Source organism: Vidua chalybeata, chromosome 1, assembly GCF_026979565.1.
Source record: "Vidua chalybeata isolate OUT-0048 chromosome 1, bVidCha1 merged haplotype, whole genome shotgun sequence".
Taxonomy (NCBI): Eukaryota; Metazoa; Chordata; class Aves; order Passeriformes; family Viduidae; genus Vidua; species Vidua chalybeata.
In genome coordinates this window covers 17057313-17083940 of record NC_071530.1, presented here as the reverse complement: position 1 = coordinate 17083940, position 26628 = coordinate 17057313, and the positions used below count along the sequence as shown (strand labels likewise).

General features: G+C 38.3%; 1 protein-coding gene across 1 annotated transcript in view; it reads left to right on the top strand.

Moving 5' to 3' along the window:
• GPR158 (G protein-coupled receptor 158) overlaps window positions 1-26628 on the top strand; it is a 187165-nt gene that overhangs the window by 112805 nt on the left and 47732 nt on the right. Inside the window, exon 6 of the mRNA XM_053967378.1 lies at window positions 21301-21410. Within this exon, the coding sequence (XP_053823353.1) occupies window positions 21301-21410 (110 nt within the window). The remainder of the gene's footprint in view (window positions 1-21300; window positions 21411-26628) is intronic.

The window sequence follows — 26628 nt, the reverse complement described above, 5'->3', positions numbered from 1 at the left end:
CATTGCCTGTTTTGTGGTTGTGATCTGCATCAACAAGAATCTGAAGCAAAATGAAAGCAGAAGCAGTTCATGCTTGAGCAAGATGAGTTAGATAAGCTGATACTACCATGCTGTTTCTGGTATGAAATTGGGTGTAGTTGTAAACCAATGCTGTCAGGGGAAACTGGCAATATTATAACTCACCATGCCTTGGAATATGAGATTGAGATAAGACATTGACCAGTATAATATGTACAGGTGAGTGATAAAACATGATATCCTACTTATCATCTTCCGTGTCACTTGACAGACTACTCTGCATCCGCAGAGAGGGCAGAGAAAAGACAGAGTCTCCATCTAAAAGCCTCTTCCCTGTGAATAATACAGGAGCTGAATTATGGGTTTTTTTCTCCTTTGGTTTTTCTTCTCAGTCTCTCTTCTTTTATGTATGAATGCACAAGGTATTTCCTAACCGTCTGCTCAGATTTTAAGTGTTGCACCATGAAGGATGATTAATGGTTAATGATTAGAAGAGATAAGAAATTCAATACATTACAATGGAGAAAGAGAAAAGTTGATGTTTTTGGAAGAGATCCTTAGGAAAGGAGATTTCATTCATCAAAGATGATGCTGCCCATAGTCATTCTACAAGCTGAGAACTGAGAGGATGCAGGCAATGCAGGCAATGGTGTCTTTATGGTTTTTAATATCAACTGCTAGAAGTTGAGCAGTTTGCAGTTTGCAGGCAAAATTATATGACAACTAGTGAAATCTTTGCACTGGAAAATTTTTACAGAATTATAATACTGATAGTGCAAAGTTTTTATTATTGTGTAGCATTTCTAAACATATCCTTTTGAAACTCTGAGATCAGTGGAATTTTAATCAGTGCTTTTAACCCAAGACCTATTTACATATCATCTGATGTAAATAGGAAATTAGCTTTTTGCTTGTAGAGAGGAACTGGAAAAAGTAATATAAACACTTGTGAGAGTAGAGAGAAGTTTACAATACAACATATAAGTTGCAATATGAAATTATCAAAACACATCAACAAATACCAGTGTGCAAGCCATTCTGTATTTCTGTTAGGATTGATAATTGTAGTCTGACAAAAATATCAAAATTTTAGTTTGCCAGGCTTAGAAGAAATGAAGAGATAGGGGCCAGCAGGTCAAAAATTTGCCATGTAACTAGCCAGATGGATTTCTGAAAATGAGACATTCCAATGACTAGTGCCTGGGTCTAAATCTACATCACATCAAGTAGGGAGAGATGAGATTTCTGTTCTTAAAAGTAACAACAGTACTGCAGATGCAACAAAAGATGTTCATTAGAGCAAGCAATTAGTCATCACAAAAAGCAGCTTTTTCCTATGTGATACAAACTTTCTTATTTCTTTGATATAACTCTGCTTATTAGAATCACATACAAAAAGCACTGTTTTCAGCAAACAGTGTATTATACAAGCTCTTTAATTTCTAGATTTTCTGCCTTTGTGGGACTAAGCACAGATCTGCAAATATATGCAAGTTTGGAGGAAACTATTAGGAAATATCATTCCTTCATAACCAATATACAGTATCCATGTGCTGATCTCTCTGAAATCTGAATCCAAAGTAAATTTCTTGTAGTGGCATGATGCCATGCTGTAAGTTCTGCATATTTTTTTTTGTGGGGGGGAAAGAAAAAAAGCAAAGAGAAATATGTCAGTTTGATCAAACCTCTTGTCAGAAATGGATGGCAGGATTTCCAAGCTAAAAAAAATTTAAAGGAATTTCAAGGTAATACATATGGACAAAATACCTACAGAAAATAAAAGGATGAAATTAGTCTTTCATTGCACAAAAGGTTGTAAGTGGAAGAAAATAATATTTTATACAGTTCTCTCACGTATCATTACATGATAATTTATCAAACAAATTATTTCAATCATTCACAATTTTCATTACTATTTGATATTAATATTTTAAACAAGCGAGGATGCCAGAACCTTATTGTATATGGTTGAATCAGTAAAAGCAATGTAAAGAGAAAAGGAAAAAGAATGATAGTGAGAAAATAGAATAGAGAACTTCCCCCGAGAATTAAAACACAGCAAAAAGTCCAATATAGGAACTGGAAAATTAATCCAAAATTGACCAAGCAAACAATATAGAAATGAAAACAAGACACAAATGACATCTTGTACCTTTATACAGTCAGGACTCTTATTGTCATGACTACATGTTATAGAAGATATTTATAAAACCACAGATTGTACATTTAGTGCTTGTTCTTTGCTTACAGTTATTTCTCAGTGCTCCTTGCAAGCTTTCTTCTCCTATCCTAGAACACCACTTACATAATTGTGGAAGATAAATCTTTTATTCTTTCCTTTTGCTTCCTCTGTATTGATGTGTGGTTTCTCATCTCATATTTAAATTATGAACCCTTTGGTACAGAGATGTTTGGCATTGCTGCACTGTGCACAGCAGGGTCCTGATCAATGAGTAAGAATCACATTACAAATGACTGTTACTAATAATAACAGTGAAAGTGTTTAAAAATATTTTATTAAAGGTGTGAGCAAGGACAGAGTTAATAGTGAATTTCTTGTATCTTCAGAGCACTAGTAGCATGCAACTGTTTTTATACTTCTAGAGAGTATAGGTACTTAATGAGAATTATTTGAGAATATTTGAGTTGTGCTTGACAAAATTAAACTATAAAAATACTAATAGAAAAAAGCCTAATACTGGTTCCACGAGAAACTGTTCTACTAATTTCTATGGAGCTGCACACAACTTGTATGAGAAGACATGCATTAGATGATAAAGCAGTTGGAAACAGTAGAAGAAAATTCATTTTGCTCAGTAGAAACCATGAGTCTGTGGGACTTAAGGTGACAAAGGGAATAGTGGAAATGCTGGCAGTGTGAAGGGGCAAGAAGAGGTCCCAATTTTACTCAAATGAGTATTTCTGTCCTCTTCTGAATAGACATGGTGTGTTGAATTTGTCCATTTTTAGGGGCCTGACCTGAGCTGAAAAGGTACAGACAGTCCCAGTGAATGCATTCAAGCATTCCATATAAACTGGAGCAGCTCTGTTGGCGTGGGTTGAAACCAGGCCAGCTTCAGATCCCTGAGCTGCCTCACGGGGAGCATGCCTTTACACATAAGGGACTTTGGACTCTGTTAAACTAACCAGAGATTTAAAATTGCTTTTCCATGGTCTGAGTAGGGTTACTCAGTCCCTTGGTTTGGCCTTGCCAGCAAGACTGGATCGTACACATTACCAGCTCAGAAGAGGGCTCAGAAGGGAGTTGAGTGTTACGTACTTCGGCACCAGCATGAGTTGGGAGGGTTCAGATACACGCTAGATTAGACAAGGATTTTGTGACTTACAGCAGCAAATAGTCTCGAAGCTTTAGTCCTTAGACCCCGTGGCAAGTAATGATTACTGGGTTGCTTGTCTGGTTTTCTCTTATATATTGCAGACAGTAGAGGGTCCTTGCTTTTTATGTCCTGTGTGAGAATGACTCAAGGCTGGTGAGAAAGCAGTGAGGCAAAAAACAGGTAAAAGTAAACCTAAGCATTTATCTTGGAATACCTGGAAACTTTATCAGTGTCAGGGTCATTGGCTGTAAAAGTAATCTTGAAGGGTCAAATGCATTGGGAAATGCAAACCATAGTCATAGCATACACACACATAAATTCTGACATATTCTGGTGCACGTGGGCAGATCCATCACAAAGGCCAAGTGTGTTCCTTGGATCTGCTGCAATCTTGGTGCTTTGTGGTGGAATACAGTTGTGTTAGAAATTTCTGACAGGAGAACATTCCCTATGCTGCTGCCCTGGCTGGCTGCCATTCCAGCAGCAGTGCTTCATCTCTGACAGTGTTTGCTGACTGAGAGGTTGTTAGAAAGAAGTTTGGGTCTACTCTGTGGTGTGTTTGGATACGAAATATTTTTTAATAAAGGGATCTTAATAATTCTTTATTTAACTTCTTTTTATCTATTAAATTTATGTTGATATAGTTTCTCCTGTATGATCAAGGCATTTTTGTCATTTTCACTGAAAGAAATTTTTAAACCTGTTAACATATATATCACACAGGGATACTTTTTGTATAGCATATGCTGGTACTTATGCTGACTGTGATGAAATTAATACAAGAAGTATAAAAAAGATAAAATAGATAAGAAAGATATTAAACCATTAGAGAGTGTCCAAAGGAGGGCAGTGAGGATGGTGAAGGGTCTTGAAGGGAAGCTGTGTGAGGAGTGACTGAGGTCACTTGGTTTGTTGAGCCTGGGAAAAGAGGAGGCTGAGGGGAGACCTCACTGCATTACAACTTCCTTGTGAGGGGAAGAGAAGGGGCAGGCACTGATCTCTGCACTCTTGTGATCAGTGACAGGACCCGAGGGAATGGCCTGAAGCTGTGTCAGGTCAGGTTGAGGTTGGATATTAAAAAAGGTTCTTCACTCCACCAGAGGGTGGTTGGGCACTGGAGCAGCTCCCCAGGGAAGTGGTCACAGCACAAGCCTGAGAGTTCCAGAGGCATTTGGACAATGCTCTCAGGCACAAGGTGTGTTTCTTGTAGCTGTCCTGTGCAGGGCCAGGAGTTGGACTCAATGATCCTTGTGGGTCCCTTCCAACTCAGTGGTTCAGTGATTCTGTGACTTTTAGGAAGAATGGTAAAGGAAGTTATGTTTGCATAAGGAAGTCCTTTCCACTCTTCCTTCATTGTTTAAACTTTAATCTTCCTTTTAAAATTTGGAATTCTCTATAGGAAATAATTTGTTCTGAATAACCACAGTTTTTAAAATATGGATCTATGATTTAACCTCCAGATCTTTTCTTCTATGTCAATCCAAGTGTATAAGTTGTCACATTAGTCAGAGTCAAAAAAGACTGTATATATTCCAGCAGTATGATGTTGAATGCATAAATCTTGCTTAATTTGTTACCAACCTAATTCCCAGCACATACTGGAGTGCTATATACAGAGCAAGTATTCCTAATGTTCAACTCTCTCCCTTAAATTCTTAATCTGGCATCACCAGCATGCTGAACACTTGAAATGTGGGGTTTTAAAAAAATCTGACAGGGCTTGCTGGCCTCTAGAGTCAGCTCATCCTTTTTTCTGCCTTTATTGATGGCATTGCCTTGAAATCTGTAGAGAACTGATCTATAAAATTCTGTGTGGTGGGTTATTTAGTCAGCTATTTATATCCATATTTATTAAACTTGTATCTACTTTCCAAGCCTTAAGGCATTTTTACATCTTTGAAATCATAATCAACATAAGTTACTGCCATAGTGGCAGGCACTCTCTGTTCAAGTAATCACCAATTGTTGCTACAAGAAGGCAAAATGCTGTCATAACAAGTACTTTAAAACCCTAAGGAACATTTTTATTAACCATTGATTCAATGTAAGGCTCTGTTAGAATACTGTATGCTCAGTTGTTTGAAGACCCGGGAATTTTGAAAAATAGTTGAATCAAAAACATACCCTAAATGCTTAGTATGTAAGTCTTAAGCAAGATTAATAAGTTAATTATTGCCAACAATAATCTGCCAATTTCAGATAAAGAAAGAATATATAAAACCCAAGAATGCATAAAAAAATAAAGACCAAGAATATGTAAATAAATAAAAATTTCTATTGCAGCTGCTCTTCATGTAACTTCTCTGGAACCAAAACACATTCCAAATTACTAGATTTGCAGGACAATAAATTTGATCTATCTTGATCCTGAGTTGAGATGTCTTTATATGGGCTGCAATTACTGCTGTTGGTTGTGGGATTAACAAATAATAAGGGCACTTCTTTTCTCAGGCAGGATATTTTGTCTATTTAGGATAAGGGACATCAGTGCTTACTACATTTGAAAAGGAAATGTATAGCACATTATATTTTTCACAAGTGTTTGTGAACTGGGCTAACTTGTTAACATAAAAACCTTTCATATCAAATGATGTAGTTGTGAAAGGCATTCATTTCTGGTTTGACTCTCCAGTATGTATAGCAGACATCAGATGTGATCAAGAATTTGTAGATGTGAAAATGATAACTAATTATATTTGATACCATAATTAGTATGTGTTACTGTTAATAGTTATAATAATAATAATAATAATAATAATAATAATAATAATAATAATGGATCAGATTAAACAAGGAAGTTGACAGAATGAATTCTTGAGACAACAGTAAAGGGGAGAAAAATTCTCAGTTACTTTCAACAAATGCAAGAAGTTTGGAACCTTGCTCTAACTTCAAGTAATATTTAGTCTTAAATCTTTAAGAAATAGGTTAGAGAACAGAAAGAAGTTGAAAAAAGTTGAAAGCATTCAATGTGAAAGAGAGAAAACTATATTGAGCACAGGGAAGTCCCTGTTGCTAAACACTGAGTGCTCTGTTGGTCTAGAGAGCACAGCAGACATTCTTGGGATTTTGAGTTATCTTGAGTTATCTAAGCAAGCTCAAAGAAATGTTCTTTTTTACCCTCCATGCTTATCTTTCATAAAGTAGATGACATTTTGTAGCATGATACACTGAATCTGCTAGGTTTATTTCCTCAGACTGTTTAAAGTAATGCATTTTTCTCAGACATGTCACAAGCAATCCTGTCAAAATCTGCCTGAATGGATTTGTTTTAAATCATAAATACTTGTGTTATATATAGTAAATGTTCAAGAACCTTGAAGAAAAAGAAGGTCATGGCCTACTGAGTACTCACAGTTCCACAACTAAATATGAGTCTTGAAATGTTTGTTTTGGGCAGTCTCACATACGGGTCTCACCACTTGGTTGGTTTATCTCATTGCTATCTCTCCATCTGTCTTAGCAGATAGACTTTTAAAAAATTGCTGTCTTTCTCCCTGGCCCACTGGAGTCCAGTTATTTTTTGTTTCTCTTTGCCATTTCATTCTTAGTTCTGGTAACAACTGTTAATTTTGCTCTTAAATATTTTGCCCTTCTGCTTTTATGCTCTTTTTATTGTACGGTTGTTTATTCAACTCCACAAGCATCTTGGTAGGGAGGGTGGAGAATGAAGTTCATATAAATAAATAATTGCAGTTAAATGCAGAGGACTGCCTAGCAACGAAATGCAGTGGAATATGTCTCTCCTGCTAGAAGGTGAGCCTTTTCTTTGATAAATCAGTTAAATGTTTGGAGGACTCCCCCTGTGCTCAGGAAGGAGTGGAACATTTGAAGAAAGCCTCCTTCTGCTGTTTTGTTATCTGTTAATGAATGCATTTTGTGGACTGTGCAAGTAAGCTGTGCCAGGAATGCAAATAAGCAATCTTCTTTGGGAAGGCTGCTATTTCTAATGCCTTATTTTTGCAGCTGCAGCAACAAGAGGGAACCAGCAGATTGGTTATGGGTATTTTGGTTGGTATCTCTCAAAGGAGGAGACCAAAGATGCCTGAATAGTTTAGCCATTAGTAGCGAACATATTTCCTCATACACCTTCAATTTTTACCATGGCAAGTCTTTTAAGCACACAACTTGCCATTGGGTAAGCATTGCAGTCACAGATTGCAGTGCTCAATTTTGGTACCTTGAGTCAAGTGAGGTACTCTTTACATGAGAGGGCTGTGTGCTCAGTCAGGAACACAGACAGCAGCACGCCTGCTTTCCTTGCTTAGGCAGCTAGATGTCCTGGAGAGAGGATTTGTGCTTGTCATCTGCCTAGTTTTTCTGCATGGGAAAACATCTTCCTTCACCAGGGCTGCAGACTTAAACTCTTTCTTCAAGTACACCATGCAAGCTTCACTTTTTTACCAAGTACAGTTGATAAAACCCCCAGCCTGTAGACAGCATTTTTATTCTATATCCCACTTCTTAATGTTTTCCTTCTGGATGTGACACTTGGGTCTTTTCCCCTCTCTGGCTCAGAAGACACAAACTCGTAGCACCTTGAAGAAAGTTTTACTGATTTGTCTCTAGGATTCCATAGGATGGGAGATGTTCACCCTGTTGTGATGATACTATTCTATTTCACATTGCTTCATTAAGCAGCAGTAAATGGGTATAAGCACAAGCATTAATCCAACTATAGAGCTGTAGGAAAGGTGTTGTACCCATTAGTTAGATTACATATTGGTTAAAATGGGGTGACCTGGCTTCATAACTGCTTCAGGGAATGGTTAATTTATTTTTAGGTATGAGCAGAAAGTAGCATATGGACCTCAACTCTTGTCACTGAAAAAACATAGCTTGAATTTGGTTGTTCTCCAGGTTAAATCATTCACTGTCAAGAGTTTTCCTCAGAAACCTGCTAATTGTTGCACTGCAGACAGGCGTGTTGTTTTGTCTAATCCCAGTGAATTCTCAAAATGATAAAAAATTGCTCCTCTGAGGTTTTTTTCCTTATTCACAATTAATTTCTTTATAGTTAATGTATACGTTTGAAATAAATGGCAGTTACAATCACATTAAACAAACCCTAAGTTACAGAGGGAGCATAACAAAGCAAAACAAACTAGGAGTCCTATGGTTGTTCTGAGTGTCTGAGCTCAAATTTTGAGGACCTGAAAAGACTTGATATCATGTGGAGAAAATTAATCAGGTTTTTAATGATAACTGAAAAAAGACATTAAATATCAAAAGTATGCTTGTCTAATGCAACCTTACATCTCAAATGTTTTTGTTGTGTCTCTTTCTTTTCGAAAAACAAATTGCCCATGTCAAACAATTAAGAATTAATTCATCAGTAAGTGCATTCATCAATAAGTGCAGTTTTCTGGAAAACCTGAATGCTAGAAAGGCTAGAAATTGCAATAGGGAAATGCAATATTTGGAGATATGCCTGTTATTCCTAAGGGATTTTACTGTTGCTGATGAGCAGTTATACATACCGTGGAGGTGTCATGAAGCTTTGTTTCCAAGAGGAGGAGAATTTACTACCCTTAGTTTCTCCCAGTTAATAATTTCACATTGTGCAACCTGATTCTTCTTTCCTGCATCATTGCACTTCAGACTTCTGATCAACTATGCAGTGACCTCCACAGACTTTAAAGTTTTTCGAGTCTACAGTCAGCTTCCTGAAAATCTGCTTCAAGATTCATCTCTCCTACTTTCCACTTCTGTGCAGTGTTTCCAAGGGGAGATTTCTGTTCTGAGTTGTTCTGTTTAGTTAGTTGCCACCTACATGTGTTGAAGCTTTTGAAGACTGCTCTTTCAGAGTTGAGTATGTTGTTCTCAAACTCTTAAAGAAATATTATTCTGAGGTCTGTAATGAATAGTTCTTCTCAGGCTCCTCTCAGTCCATCCAGTTTTGATGCTGATGCATTGCTTGAGATTGCTCCATGACAGCTTGTATGCCTAATCTTGAGATCAGTGCTTTCCATTTTAGGACTTTTTAATTTTTCTTCTGCAATGGAAATGTCACCTATCTATTAAGAACATGGCCCTCAATGTACTAATGTCTCTATTACTTTCTATACCATCTTATTTCTGAGTTTCTGCATTTTTCAAGAGTTGCCTTAAAATCCATGAAACATAACTTTTGGTCTAGGTCCATTTCATTCCAAATCAGTTCAGTGTACTAAAGTTCTTTTCTTTCTTTGAGACACCCAGCCTAAAATAGCAATAAATATTAAATTAGGCTAAATAGTTCTGGAAGTTTTTATAGCTTGTTCTCTTCTCTAGTATATCAGAGGTGAGGGATGGGCTTTACATGGTCTGACAGGTTACTAGGTGCTGCCTGCACTTGAGAAAGAGGAAGCACTGAAAACTCCGAGTAAAACTTTGGAGTGGCTATTTGCAGTGCAGATATTTTTGTATTATTATTACTTTTTTTAAAAATTACTTTTTACTCTGAACATCACATTTAAGTATAAGCTCCCTTTAGTCTGTGGAGGGAAGTAGGCACCTCTGGAGGGCAGCGCTGAGGAGCCTGTAGAAGGATGATGTGGCCTGGCCTTTGCCTACAGTGCTCCTCATTGAATACAGAGGGAGCTTGGGCTGTCTTGGAATTTAATGATGCACTTGTTTTCCCTGGTTCAGGTGTGTAGAACATCTGCTCCAGATTCCTAGTCCCAGTACAAATAGCTGGATAATAATATCAAATCACCCTCTTTGAATGTGGTGAGGAGAGTGAATATAGAGAGTAAGACTTTCTCACATGCTGTGTTTTATGGCTCATGGAGATGCCCTGTGAATCGTTCTGAAATAAAGTGTGTTTCAGGGCTGCTTAGGATTACTTGAGACTGATACTGATCTGTGTTGCTTTTCATGAGGCAGAAAACATTGGCACAGATACACTCAAATTATGCTATTTTAGAATCCATGTGCTTTAGAATCAATGCACTAACTTATTAAAGAAAATCATGATTTTACAGGCAAAAAAGAAATCACAACAAATGCACTAAATCTATTTCTGTATTTAAGTGTGTATGTATTCAAATATTTATACAAGCATGGGATTAATTTTATGATGTTCTTTAAAAATCACCTGGGTGGCATACGTGATTGAAATAAAATGACATAAGAACCTGATCATCTTGAATATAGACATTTATTTTTGCTAAATTTGTTTTAATTTCTCAGTTTTTTTTTTCAATATCTGCTCAACACTGTATAAGTATTTTTTGTGCATAGATTTCTATTAAACATTTTTTTCCCTTTTGACTAGACCAAAAAAGTATGAGCACTCTGGCCCTCTTAGCCAAGCAAACTGTCCAAACAATTCTTTTGGAAGGTAAAAATTATCACATCCATGTAATTTAAGAACTATAAGTATGTCTTCCTACTGGGAAGAAAAAAATTGTTTCATTCCTATCTTCATACTTTCTACTATGGAGTGAATTTTGAATTTGCAGATGTGGCTGGCTTCTTCTGGACTTCATTAATTACCCATAATGAATTAATTATGTTAATAACATAATTTGCTTGATATGATTAGTGTAGATTGAAGATTAATGTAGATCATGCCAGCAGAGTATGTCACTCATTTTTGCAGTTTATCCAATTACCGGTAGCTTCGGTTTACCTAAAGCAGATTTATCAGACAGACATCCTGTCTTTATTAGGGAACATGAGGAGATGGAGTGTTCCCAGCACTTCTTCTGGAGGCTGGTCATGCTGTGGTCTCTGGCTTGTGCCCACTGCTGCTGTTGCTACAGGTGCATAAGCTGAAAATGAAAAGTCAATAGTTCCAGCAGAGATGTCTGCAGTAAACTAATCAGCACCGGCTGGATTGAGATGTCCGGCTGGTATTTTAGTGGAGAGAGTTTTCTAAATTGCTTGTTGTCAAAATAAATACCAACAAAAATTATCCTGAGGAGGATAGCAGACAGTGCTGTCCTGCTCTTTGCTGTGGTTTAGCAGGGTATTTCAAAGTCCAGGTCTGTCCCCATTACCTTTTCCAAATAATCATCTTAATAGCTGATGTCAATAAAATTCCTACCTTGACTCATGAACCTGCTAACATGTAGTTCAGAGAGAGCATGTGCAGCAAGGGAGGAGGTATTTCTGAAGAACCTAAACCATCAGATAGCTTTTTTTCTTACAAATTTTATGTTAAATACTTCTCTGGCTTTGTTAGATTAAGACAAGGAGATAAGTATTTTTGGAACTCTAAATACTCTAAATACTGCATGTTTTCTTTTCCCCAGGTAGGAGTCACTATTTGGAAACACTCAAATAACACCCCCCCACACACACCTTACACTGTATATTTGTAGGGATTTCAGCTATAGTATAACAAGATATAAAAGTCTGTGTGAGTCTCTTTTATGACCTGTGTCTTGCATTAAGAGTACTTGACAAATTGCTCTGAATAATTTAATCTATCACGTCTTGATTTAGCTGCAGCTCTTGCAAGATTTATTTTAATATAGACTACTTTACCATTATGTTTTCAAAAGATTCCTTTTTCCTAAAATCACAGATGTGGTCTTAAAATTAATTGTTAGATTTTCCTTGGTTTTAATAAAATAGTGAAAATACATATCCTTTAAACCATTATTAAAATGTATCAGTGGTTTGGCAAATGAACGGGCTGAAGAGATGTCAGGGTTTAGACTTGGTTCAGTTTGTTAAAATGTTTCTCTTTCTGCTTCTTTGGTTACCACGTTTCTTTTAAGAAAAGAGGCATTAATGCTCCCAATAAGTTTACGATTTTTTTTTTCACATATGAAGTAGGTAAACTAGGACATTCAGTTGACTGTTGTGATTTACCCAAGTGGCGTGTCACATGGAAGAAAATGTAGCTGAACAAATGAAAGAAGCAATTGGATTATAAAAGTTAACTGGCAGAAGAAGCAAATATTTCAGAAGATATTTTCACTTTGCAGCTTGCTTTGATTTTCCACTTTTAAATTTTGCATCAGCATGAACAATTTTTGGTGCGCCTATACATTGCTGAGATAAAACCTCCTGATGAAATTATTTCTATTAATTTTGAATTATGTTTTTTGAATGTAATGCAAACTATGAAAATAGAAGCTTTGAATGATTAAGGAGCTCAGCTTCTCCTCTGTATTTCACTTGTGCTTCTCTTCTCAGCCTTAGTGTGCATGAAGCTGGAGCCCTGAATGCCCTATGTGCTCATCTCTGCTTTTAGTTGCTGCTGGCAGATCACATTTAATAATCTTCACTTAAAATCTGACCATTTGCTTGATCAGAAAACCCACATTTTCATGTATCTTTCAGTATTTAACTGGAAAGTAATTGAAGACTTTTTTGTATAAGTTTAAAAAGCATTGAATGAAAGAGTGCAGAGCATCAGTGCTATATACACTGCTCTTAGCACTCTTTTTGAAGACAGGAAGACAGATATTTTTAAAATATTTGGGAAGTTGCCTTTTAGTGAAGTCAACAGCTTTGACTCTCTAACTAGCCCCTCTAAGTATCTTTAAAATCAGATCAATTACTATGCATTAATTTTGTGCTTTCAGGCTCTGGTTGGTGACCTACATGGGTCAGGAAAAGCATTTTGCTCTGTACACAGCTAGGTAGATTCTGGTAGGCTTTAAATTTTCAAACACAACAGTTATAGTTGTTTCTGAAGAATCTTGTTTAAACTTAAAGAATCTTGTTTAATCTTCTTTAAACACATTATAAACTTCCTGAGGCAGTGTCTTGATTTCAGTGGAAAATTCAGACATCCAGCCAAGTCCACATGTGGCCAGTTCAAGTGTCTGAATTGCTGAGATGAGTCAACTCTCAGGACTGACTTCTGAGGCTGTTCAGGCTACTTTTAGGGTAACTGTATTAAAGACTGTGAGGTTGTCAAGAGGGAGCAAATATATGTATGAGAGACAGACATCTACCAAAGACAGAGAAATAGCTGGCACATCAAAGCAGATGGGTAAGAAGGTCAGTTGGGCCAACCAAGCTCATTACTTTTTGGACTCCCTGAAAAGTATTTATTTGCTTCTTTTGCTTTATGGTACTGGTGAGTTAGAAGTACACTTGAGTGAGAACAAGGAAAGCATAGTGTGCAATGCAGACTTTATTTTCTCTTCTGCCTTACATGGGACATGATTCAAACTAATAGATTTTTTTTCAGCCTAGATTTTTCAGTGTTAGGTAGTTAGTTCATTGTGCTACGCTTAGGCATGGTCTCAGTGGAACTTCTGAGCCTCAGAGTCTTACCCCTGTCTTTTAGTGCTTCTACAGGAGCATCCAATAACCAGCAATGGTCAAGAAAACACCTTTCTTGGACAAACATTTGCCCCGAAGCTACTGGACTTTCCACCTCCAGCACCTCAGTGCCTATAGCCCCTTAGACTGGGAGACCTCATACTTCCTGAATGATCATGTTTAGTATCTCCACTCCCTGGGCCAATACCATTGAAATCTCTCCTTGTATTTGAGAAGTTTGCAGCTGAAGTTAAATAGTTTATTCTATTACACTGAAAAGCTAAGCATGATCTCTGTGTTTGGAAACAGATGCAGAGAACATACATGATAATCCAGTGTTTCAAGGTAATTTCTGTTTCTCCTCAGTTCTTCAGATGGCTCCCACAGCAGCCTGGGATAGAGGTCTAGTCTTCTTGATAATAATTGTTTTTATGCTTTGTTTTTCCCCTAAGAGGATGTAGACCTAGTGTCCTCTCTTTCTTTGTATCTCTTTTCTCTTGTTGATTGTGAGTTGACACTTGGAGTACCCTTCAACCCTTAGCATTTATAACCTGTTCAGCCAGGGCATCAGTTGATGTCTCTCATAAGCTGTTTTGTGACAAAGTCCTGGTTTCTCTACTGTAAAGTCCTCTTCTCTACTGTGTGGGCCTTGTTGGGCATAAACATTCATTTGTTGTGATCAAATCTGTCTACAGAGTGCAAACATGTCTCTTTTTAAAGCCATTGTGGATTACATGTTAATTTTTTATTATTTGATTTTAGAATACTATTCATTAGGCCAAGGAAATAGGAACAGTGAAGTTGGATCATTAGTAAGGCTTAAGCAAAGGCTAGAATTTATGGTGCAGTGCATTTTCAGGCCATGTGTTCAAGCCACTTATAAATAAATATTTCCAGAGCTGGTAGGATCTGTGGTGTATCACTTTTTTTCTTTAAATTGGAGGAAATACATGACAGCATCTTGGAAATCATATGGATGTTTATATTCCTCAAAATAACCTTTTCAGGGTGTCTTGTCAATAATTAATTGAGATCTCCCTTATGAACACAGGAAGGAAAAAAAAAAGAGGGAAAATAATTGAAGATGTATCTGTAAAAAGACATTCTAAGTATGCAGTATTTTGTCAAACCAGAATGATCTTGAAGGTTCTGTTTGCTTAATCTCCAATTAAATCTCTCAGGGGGCTAAATGAGCTCTACTGTAAAATATGTATTCCATAAAGAACTTAAGAGATCTGTTGTTACTGCCTGATGGAGATGAATCCATAGAGTGATAAAACCTAGTGATATCAGAGCACTGATGAATGAAGTTCTAGAAGTCTGCCCTTTCATTTTAAACTGTGCTGGTGGTTGTGTGCTTATACTGGGTCATGGTCTTCCAAAAAACTTTACAGGCAAGACATGTCTTTGCTGAAACACAGACAGAGGTTTAATATGTATGAATAGATATTATACAATAGGCAATGAAAGAAACACCAATATCTACAGTTGAAAATATAGTGGGAGGGAAAAGGGAATTTCAGTAGGCAGAATTTCAAGCTGGACTTTGTAAGGGTGATGAGGAAAAATTTTTTTGTCTTCTTTTATGAAGAAAATCAGAAGATCTTTCTTAAATGGTGAAAGGATTTTGCTTGTGGCATACATCTTACCTGAAATGCATTGCCCCTAGCAGCACAGTGCTTCCAATGCTGTGTACTGGGAGGTTGATTCAGTTCCAATTCAGAGGCAAGAATAAAACCTACTGAGTAGTTACTGTGGTTTTGTGCAGCAAATGTGTGCTTTACAGAGGCATTTGAGCTAATAATCCCATGCAGCTCTGCTTTAAAATGGTGAAATTTGCAAGGTTAGCAGGGTTTGATGGTACTGTGTGCTCACAGGCCTATTATAGTAAGATGTAATGTCTTAAAAAGCACATGTGGCTTAAAAAAATGGGATGGAAATGGAAGGAAATGTTCTTACATAATTAGGCTAGGTATATATTCAGCTGTTATCATACCTCTAAAATGTTGTGTGTGTAGCTGCACCAGAAATATTTGTGGCTAGCACAGGGCTGGATAAGGAGCTGTGCCTTCGCTAACATTTAAGCAGATGATGTGAGCTGTGAGTCAAGTTTCGAGCAGTGGTGCCCGTAGTGTGCACAGGCTCATGAAAGCCTTCATTCATCCCATCTGTTGAGATGGCACTGTGCCCACATAGAAGTGGATTGGTCCTTTCCTAGGAAGCGTAGTGCCAGACTGTTATGAGTTTGGATAGCAAGCTTATCTAACATTGCAAACAGCATCTCTGCTGCAGGAAATCCCTTATCAGTGTTAGGGCTGAGGCATTAATAGGTGACTTGATGTACCCTGGAGGATATTTGACGTGTTGGAAGAAACTACTGAAACATGGCAGAAGGAGGAAGGCTGCCCATCCCTCAGCACGGCAGGACACTGAGAGGAAGTGTCTGATGGCTTGTTGCATAGCAGAATTGCCTAGAGACAGCCCTAGACAGCTGTTGCAGTCAGGCAAGGACAGATGGTGTTGGGCAGTGGAACAGATCATATGGATTTCTTCACAGTATCTCCTAGATGCTTGTTAATGGAATTAGCCCAAAAGACATTATCTTGAATGGCTGTGTGATATCCTGCATTGAACTGTGCAGAGTACTTGCAGAAAATTCTGAAGTTCAATTTTAAAAAGTAGATCGTTTTCCTGTAAAGTCCTTTGGTTTAAGTGAGCACAATTTTAAGACAAATTTGGTTGTTTGCAAATGAGAAAAAAAATATTACTTTGGCATCACTTTTGTCTAAAGTGGGTGACTTGCACCTCAGATCCTTCAGCAGATGATGCTGGTGCTCAAATTCTAAGCTCTGAATTTCATTTCCACCCATATAACATGGATAACATCTCTGTCCACAGCACTAGGAACTAGATGATCTTGAAAGATCCATTCCAACCTAAACCTTAATATGATTCGACAACCAAGGGCAAAGAAAAGAAGAGTTGAAAAATTCTTTGGGGTTTTTGGAGTTAAGGTCCTGCTCAATTTTTTTTCTGTTTAGTTTTAGGATTTTTAGCACTGGCAATACGTGTATTTTTTAAAGCTCTTTGGCTTCTGGTCTTTTGAGACATTATGGTGTTGCCCATTTCCTCTCAACATGAAGTGTAGCAATTTAATGATTATAGAGGAAGAGGAGTTTTTGATCTATTCATGTGACTTTTATGGCTTAAGAATTGAAGTAAAAAGTGTTTGTCTTAAATACATTATAAAATTGTTACAGCTGGCTATAAAGTGCTTGGCTTAGTCCTCCTAATACAGATTATTAATTGACATATAGTGAAGCAAATGCCCTAAAATAAATGCTGTAGTGCCTTTCTAGTCAATGGACATGTGTACTTGAAGCCTTTAGGCCAAGCTCCTGTCCAAGCAGCTGCAGCTGAACTTTCTCAAGGTACTTGTTTTTAGCCTGGGGTTATCTGTGAAACTTGCATTAGTAGGCCTGATTTACTAGACCCCTTAAAACAGTGTAGGAAGAAATTATACATTTGATTTAGGCAGACTGATTCCCAGTCACTGCACCTTGGGGACGTGCACAGTATTAAAGTAGTTTTGTCTGGATCTGGTGCCAAGGTGAAGGGCAGAATTAACTATCTTTTAATGTGCACAGTAAAGTTAACCTGAAAGACAAAAGAGCATTTTGCTATACACAGTTTTGCTCATTATTAATATTATAGGGCTGTAATAAAGTGGGTTTTTTAAAAGAATCTTTCTAAATGCTGTTTATCTTTTAAGAAGCAATGGCACTGAGCCTATAAAACTCATTAATTCCCTCTTTTTTTTGTGTGTGTGTGTGTGGACGAAATATGTTATGTTTTTGAATATTCAATTGTTCTGTGTTAGTTCTCTTTGCACTTCTACTTTCCTACCTGTTCCAATGAGGAATATTTGCTGTAATGTGTGAGGTGCTTTCATTGACTTCAGCTGTTGTCTTTAGAGTGTGTGTGTGTGTCTGTTCTTCATGTCAGATGAATAACTGAGCTGGCTGATCGCTGTGTCAGCAGGTTAAGTCCCTCTTCCGTGTCTGTAATTCTCCAGCTCTAAACACTCTTGACAGTTAGCTGGTGACCTTAGGAAGTCTTTTCATCTCTGACTCCACAAGTGGTGGCGTGACTACAGGAACAATGTTCTGGCAAGGGCAGTAATAGCTTAAACCACGTTGAGTTTAAAAGCAAACATCTAAACGTATTTGTCCAAATGACAAAGACGAGTCACAGTTCGTGAAGTCTCACGCACAGCTGCAGTAACTGGGACATGAACAGCCACTGTTTGGCTCATCTTCTAGTTTCCAAATAATTTTCCCCAAATCTTTTTTTTTAAGTGGCAGAAACTGATGTCTATTGCATGCCAGGAGCCGGCAAAACTGATAACACATTTCTTTATGTACAGTAAAGATGTTTTGTTCCATCCATCAGCAAAACCTCCCAGCATTTTTAAGAAGATCATGGTCTATTGCATCATAAATGCAAAAAGAGAAAATGAAATATTGTCAGATTTTTGGTGGGCAGTGTAGTCTTATAGAATGGAGGGATTCCCTTATTTTGCTGAGAGCAGCCTGGATGTGTGGTTGAATCTGGTGCTCATCCTAAGCTCCTCACTTGGAGCTCAGCAACCTTTTGCTGCACATTTGTTGTCACTTGAAGAAGATTTAGCTCTGGGGATAACACTAGGGAATGGGGGTTTTGATAAGGTAGAAGAGGCTGATATAAAACAAATCCAAGACTTCTCTGTGTTATGTTCCTCTCTTTTTTTGATTTGGTTTGGTTTGTTGTTGTTTTTTATTTGCTTTTGTGGTTTTTTTTTTTTTTTTTTTGTTTTTTTTTTTTTTTTTTTTTTTTTTTTTTTGTTTTTGTTTTTTTTTTGTTTTTTTTTGTTGGTTTCTGGGTGTTTTTTGTTTGTTTGTTTGTTTGTGGTTTTTTTTTTTGTAGGATTGGAGTGCAGCCCCTTGGCTCCAATCCATTAAAGACTGTTCCATTTAAACATTGTGCCTCTGAAATTCATCGTGCTTATAAGAGACATAATTCTGACAAGAGCTTAGGGCAGTCACCTGAGCATCCTGGTGAACCCTGATGGGAATGGGAATGACATATGCTTAGAATAGCCTTCTGCAATGCCTAAGAAGAAAGCAAAATGTACATATAGCAATTCTGGCTCTTCAAAGCTTGGGTCCATGACAGACCATGTGCAGGAATAAGTAGAAATGGACTTTGTGAAGGCACCATTACGATTCTCCATCATATAAACACAGGAAGATCCAAAAGACTCAAACTTGGATGAAGTCTTACTTCTGCAGTATCTTTCACCACGGGGTGAAGGAGCAGTTAAAATGTGTCTATTTCAAATGGGAAAATGAGAACAGTTTTCTCCAACAGAGCCTTGCCTCTAGAGCCTTCACGGTGAGCTGTCACACCAGCTCACACCAGGCTGCATTTGAAGTGGTGGTTTCTTGGCTGATATCTAGCCAAATGCCTCAGCTGCTCATACAAATGATTCAATGGCAATCAATGAGATTTTCTAGACACATGCAGTTAATGTTTCAACAAGCAGCGGCAGATGAAATTGCTGTGTCAGACTGCATGGCAGAGAGAGCTGTTGCCCTTGTTTAGAAAATTCTGTGCCTGGAGAGTTTTCAGACCTTCCCATTTCAATTATCTGAAAAATTCTGCTTTCAGATCAACTTTGAAATGTTCAGAGTCTCTGTATGCCAGTCTTTTTTTGACATTGATTTTCTTGTTTGGAAGAATCAAAGATGAAACATGGTGTTTTCTATCCCCCAGCAAACCTCAGGAGACGTTACTGCTACAGACTTTGCTCAGGTTCTGCAACTGTCCTAATCTATATAACTGTATATTTTAGGATAAGAAGTCATTGCTGCCATTCAGGTCTTTCTGAGAAACGTTTTGCTGGATGCTCTATTTGCCCAAGCGTGGTCATGTATATGTGGATGCATTTTGGTTTTGCAGCTGATTTTCCAAGGAGAAAAACTGCTGCCTTTCCTACATGGACAGTTTGTCAGAATCCCAGAAAATGTCTACATTGAAGCATGCCAAATCAGAAAAAAGTTTTTCACCCAAAGGATGGTTGGGCAGTGGAACAGGCTCCCCAGGGCAGTGGTCACAGCACCAGCCTGACTGAGTTCAAGAAGCATTTGGACAATATCTCAGGCACATGGTGTGTTTCATGAGGTGTCCTATGCATTGCCAATAGTTGGATTTGATGGTCTTTGTGGGTCCCTTATAACTCAGTACATTCTGTGATTCCATATCAGTCTAGTAACAGTGAAAAAAAGGCAGATTAAATTTTGCAGCACAGTTTGATTCAGCAAATCATATTTTTAAAAGGAATAGTTTGATTCTGCTGTATAAAAAAGCATTCCAGTGAAGAACAGCAGCTTCCATCTCTCTCAGCCCACATCTGCCATTTTTGCCCCCACTCTTCTAAAGAATTCTGTGTCACCCAAAGGATGTAGTCCTGGGCTTTTGGCCAATATCCTGAACTTGAATTCCCACGCAGTAGAGCATTTACTTAGGAAAATAATATGTGGCAGCCAGTAGGCACAATACTATCTCTGCTGCCAGAATGTACTGACTGTAAATGAAGCTGTGACAGATGGCCTGAAATGTTTCAGTGCTTCCTTCTCTAGACCAGGATTACCTAATTAATTTTTACTATGGTGCACTGGGTTGTTTTATCAGGTTCTGGTCAGACACATTGAATGCATGGGATCTAAGTTTGCAGGACCAAGCAAGGTCTACATGAATGGTAGGGGCAGTTTTCCAACAAATTCCTGGGGCTGCAGGCTCCTGGTGGGACCAGGGAAGGAATATAGGATCAACACTCAGGACACCAGGGACAGTGTCTGCTGGAATGAGAAGAAATGGACTCCTGATTCAAATTGTGACTGAGTTTACTGAGCAACCCTGTTTTAGAGAAGAGTAGTATTTTACTTGATAGTGAAACTTCTATATGCACTATGCCTACAGAAGTAGCTTTCTTTTACTGCTTATGGAGTGTTGTCCTTGTGCATGGTCCTTGGTAGACAGGGCAAAAGGCTGGTAGGACTTTTTAAATTGTGGTTAGAGAAATGAATCGGTGAACAAAAAGGTTATATTCCTTAAGAAAGTGGTGATGCATAGGGAGATTTGATATAGCTTAGGTGCAATATATGGTGAAGAAAGAGTTAAATGTGTCATAAATATTTCATATTTTGGCTACAAAGAGGCCAGTGCAATCATTTTTAGTTTGGCAGAGAAAAATGAGCAGCTATCATTTTGCTAGGTTTATTAGGAGTGACTTCGAAGTGTAACCTAGTAAATACAGCCTATCAAACCAGAATTAAACCAGCTGCATATCACTTGAATTGCTCAAGGAAAACATCCTTTTCTGTTCTATCCTCCTCTCTGGTACATGTTTTCACTCAGTTAAGAAAAGTCAGTGGAATTGCATTTAAAAGTGTTGTCACTTCACAGTCTGTCACAGGGCTTTTGCCAGCTCCCTTCAAAAAGGAGTTGGTGCCTAGAACTGTGCCAGCTGGTTGATCTGATCATGCCGGTGCTTTACTAGAAAATCTAAATATACAGCAGTACGAGCCGAAATGTGTCTGCTGTCCTGTTTTGCAACTATTCTGCATTTGAATGAAGAACTACTTTCTCATGAAAGCAGTACTGAAGCTCTCTCTATCTTTCTGTTCTATAGGTTGTCATTTTGTATTTTGAGCCAAGTATATTTCGCTGTGTTCTCCTAAGATGGGTTCGTCTTCTGGGCTTTGCTACTGTTTATGGAACTGTGACACTCAAGCTGCACAGGTATTTCACATATTAATTTCCATCTCTATGGGAGTATGTGCAATCTGTGTGGGTACTTAGATGGAAGAGCTGCAAATATTATCATAAACAAGTGCCAATTCTGATCTTAAACCCACCATGTTCTTCTTCTCAATTTTCCTGCTCAAATTATATGCTACTAATCTGAGTTGAGAGCTATGAATGCTGACAGGATTTGATAAAAAATATATATACATTAACTGTTAAATTGTGCAAGAACCCCTTTTCACAGAGGTGAATGTGTTTTCCTTGAATATAAAAAATACAGAAGTATTCATAGAGTGTTCGAAAGTTTCCCTGTGAAGTGTTCATAGAGAGATGCTTTTGAATTGTTTAGACACAGCAATGGTGAGTAAAGCAATACACTATGGTGTGTGTACTTACTGTGTTTTCTTACGGCTCTTAAGTCAAGGGCTGTTTTCTTCAGGCAGTCATAGCAGACAAGCTACACACTCACAAAGATCTGTACCTGCCAGCAAAATATGAGGCAGATTCTAGGTTCCATGGGGTTGGCAGTGCATTCACATGTGACTCAGAGATTTAAGATTTAGAGGCCCAAGTTAAAGTCCCACTTCTACAGTCCCCTTAAAAATTGAAGCCTTTTCTGTGTATCCTGGATAAAATCCTAATACTTTCCCCTCTTTAAACTTTAATGAAAAAAATTACTGATACGTTCTCTAAGTATCTTTATTCAAGCAAAGAGACAAGCAGTATATTGATACCTGAACATACTGGATGAAGTACAGTCACTCATCTTTTTGTCTTAGTTTCATTACTGTGTTCACATGTTAGATAGAGGAGGTTTGATATTATGCTCATAAACTGAATGAGAACTAAAAATATCTTGTGTTTCATGATGCATTATTAACTTGTCACATATTATGTGGAAACCCCTGTTTTCCCATTTAAACAGAGCTCTTCTTGCAGCTCCCTTTAATTTGTGTCCCTGGTTACAAGTGTACACTTAGGCTAGTAAACTGTAATTGTAAAATGCTGTGTCTGGCCACATCTTTGCATTGAAAATGACCAAGAAAATCCCACACCCCATAGTACTTTCTGGGACAAACAATTTCTGATGCAAAAAGTAAAACAAATAGAGCAGGAGAGAAGAGAGGGAGCTGGTGACTTTGTTTGGATGTTCTGTTATCTATAGCTCAGATAGATAAAAAAGCCTGAGACTGTGGGTGGCTCATGTTGTCATTGCAGTTCTGCTATCCTAACAGGTTCTTTATATGATTGTACATGATGTAAGGAAGTAGCTATCCTGACAGGACAGTTGATCTTCCATTCATATTAAGTGAGGATAGGCTGCAAAACTGGGCAGAAAGTCTTCTGCTTGCTCATTCAGCTGTTTGGTGTTACTTGGCACCTGTGCTGACAGGGCCAGCAAACAAGACAAAATTAAATAAGCCAAGAATGCACTACATCCTCATCCTTGATCATCACAAAGCAATGAAGGATAGCAGCAGACTGGACTTTATCAACAGGACAGCAGCCTGAAGGCTGAGGGAAGTGATCATTCTCCTTTACTCAGACCATATCTGCAGTGATGTGTTCAGATGTCAGTGAACTTAGATGAGTTCAGTGGAAGGCCACCAAAATGGTCAAGGGCTTGGAGCACTGGTCCTGCAAAGAGAGGTTGAGATAGCAGGGCTTGTTCAGCCTGAAGAAAATATAGCATTGGAGGGACCTAACATGAGCTATCCAACACTTACAGGGAGGTGAAGCCAGGTTCTTACAGCAGTGTATAGTGGGAGAGCAAAAGACACTGACAAATTGAAATAGGAGATTTCAACTTTATGCAGTATGAATGAATATCAGGGTCAATGTTATATGAGGAAAGCATTTTCAGTGTCAGGGTGATTAAGCAGTGCAGCTGGTTGCTCATGGAGTTATGAATTTCCATACTTGGAGGTTTTCAAGACCCAACTAGATAAAGCCCTGAGCAACCTGGTCTGGATTCACGGTTAACCCTGCTGTGAGCATTGGCTGCCCTTCTGAATAATTCTTTATTTCTTTGTGTAACACAAAGAGGGAAAAATCCTATTTAGTATGTTAATCTAGAATTACTTTGTCTAGGAGCCTATCTTTTGTTTTCCACCCAGATATCCTGACCATTCCTTTCCTACATTAGTGATATTGTGGTCTTTTTTGGTTTTGAATATCTCAGTCCCAGAGTGTGCCTTGCAAAAGATGGAGTCGAGTTAGATATATATTTTATTATACACATTCACAGCAGTTATGCTGTTAGGAAGAATGTGATGTTAATAGAAAATTGGTAGAAAATTTTGGCAGATCTAATTCAATCCACAGGTCTTACAAGGTTGAGGAATGGCTTATTGCAGACATCACAGATACTCCTGAGAAGCACTGGTTCCCTCCTGCAGCTAGGCTGTGTCCCGCCTGGGGGAAGAACCAATTGCCAGCAAGTAACTTGTGATTTTTCTTAGTTAAATGGGAAAACCAATATTGTGTAAAGGTAACTATTAATGATAATGAGAAAGTCTAATGCTATAGTTCTCAACAAATGAGATGCTTTGAGTAGCATTGGAGCGTGAAGGTTAACCAAAACCAGGTAGGAGTCACTGGACATGCCTGGGGTTTTTGTAGCTTTTAAAATTTTCCTGTAGCTCCTCACTTCTTAAGGAGGTCTCAGAGGTTTTCTTAGGGTCAAGCATCAGGGGGAAATCAGAAAAGAAGGCAAAAGCAGATGCTTAAGGAAGAGTAAAAGAACAGGGAAGTCATGTACTGATTCATTCTTTGAACACCTGTCACAGTCAATATCTACAGTGCCTCATCCTTAATTGCCTCTTTCTTATTCACTGTGCATTTTTTAAATAACGAGCTGATGTTTATGGGGGTGGAAGGATGGGGGCATGGAAATGAGCTTAATTTAAGAAATCTAGCTGAAGAGCTATGAACATAAAATACAATACTTTCCTTAACAATGTATTTTTCAAAATAATTCTCTCAAGAAATAATGATGTTTCAAATTTAACCTTTTGGGTTTAAAAGAGCTGATGTTGCCCCTTTCAGTAATTTCTGTAACTGAAGACTCTCTGTGTCCTTTTTCAAACCCTGTGTTTTATAAACAGGTTATCTCATTATTTTTAATATTGTGTGAACTCCTGTCACCTTCATGTCAGGATTAATACAGAATCCTTAATTCTGGACTAAAGCATAAGAATGAAACAAATTAACATAAATAAGGACAAATGTATGCACTTGTGTGTGTATACATAAGATAGTTTTCAGATATTTTAGGAAAAGGTAACCCAGGAATGGGGTCTCTAGCTTATGGGAATCTCCATTTCTGATATTAGTAAGAGAATCAAAAGAGAGTGGGAAAGTGAGGAGAATGAGAAGGTATGGAGAAAATGATGTTTCAGGTTTGAGAAATATGACAATGACATAATCCCTGCTGTTTTGTAAGCAGTGATGGTGGGATGGGAGTGTTAGTGGGAGAACAAGATGTTAACACTATGATGCAATTCTGCATTTCATCTAAATGCTGTGCTAAGATTATATTGCTGTGCTTTGCCATCTGGTACAGTTGGAGCAAGTAGTGGACCTTCCTACAGGTTTTGGAGGTGGTAAAGAAGGGAGTAGAAAAGCAGAGTGGGTAGTGTGTGGGTGTTTAGAGGCATGTTTTAGTGGGGGACATGGATTAGTGGCTCATTTGGCAGTGTTAGATTTATGGTTGGACTTGATGATCTTAAGGGTCTTTTCCAGCATAAACAATTCAATGATTCTGTGGTTCTTTGGGCTGTGGTTCAGTATCTTACTGAAGAGAACACTCATGCTAGCAGAGAACCCAAAGAAGATGTCAGTTTGCTTCTTGAAGCATCAGTGGTGAGGACATGGCATCCTGTTCCAGCCAGGACAGAGTTAAAGTTAGCATCAGCTAGGAGGGGCAGAGCCAGGACCCTGGGGTTATTGGGTATTGCCTCGCTCCATGTGCAGGGGGAACAGAGGGTGGAGGGTGGGTGGCACATGGGGACCACTCGCCTGTGCATCGTTTGCCTAACTTGTACACTCTGGTTTTAGTATTGTTTGTTGTTACTGTTTCTTTTCTTATTTCATTGCTGTTTTGCTAAATTGTTCTTATCATGTGATCTTTCCCTTTTTGTGCTTTCATTTCTTCTCTTCATCCTGCCACAGGGGGAGGTGGGGGGAAATGAACAAGTGGCATGTGGTCTGGAGTTTTACAGTGGGAACACTGTATTTGGGAATACCATTCCTAACCACAGCACATGGCACGTATGACCTCCCCTGGGTCAGCTAGGGCTGGGAAAGAGGATAGAGATGACCTTGTCTAAAAGTGTCTGGTGGGAATGTGGTGCAGAAAGGGGCAGAAGGTACCTTGTGAGTTGAAACCCTTATGGCTGGATTATTGCATGGTCAATATTTCACAGGTCATAGGGCCTGTAGTTGACAGTTCCATAATGCCAATACATCACTACCCAGTGCTTCCATGAAATGCGGTGCTGGTGATGAAGCGGTGCAGAGAGAAGTTTTGTCTCCGAGAAGTGGTTACTGTGTAACTCGACTTAAACTGGCAAGCAAAGTGAGATGAGCATGGGCTGTAGTGGTGAACCACCCTGTTTTTTTGAAATGAGTCAGGCCCTCGTGGTTTGGTTGGTTAAGCACCCAAAAGAAGTGGAGGATTTGCTTCCTGTTGAATGATCCTTTTTTTCTTGTGGATGGTGAGAGTGAAATGCCTTTAGACAGATGCATTCTCTGTTGGATTTTGCTGCTGGATGTGGTCCATAATGATTTCTGTAGTTGTTATCTCACGTGAAACAAAAGGAGGAAAAACTGTTTTCAAGGCAGATGTTACTGTTGCAGAAATGCAGTGTACAGAGTGCTGGTCTGATACTGCTTTTGTTGAATCGCCATTGCCTGGGGGTTTTACTGCTTTAACTGCAGTAAAAACCCATTGCTTGGGTTTTTACTGCTTTAGCTTGACTCACAGGATTTCAGTGTTTGCATTACAGGAAAAGGAGTGGTTTGGTCAAGCTGTAGAAATTTTTACACTGTAGGGGCTTTCTATTACTGTTCCAACCATTTGTCTGTCTCTTCCCTAGAAATTGCATGTTTTGGCACCTGATGTTGTATGAACTGAGTCCTACAAAGCTTTGTGAAAAACAGTTTTGGGGCAGAAAACAGATCTTATGCATGCTCCCACAGAGCAAAGGCT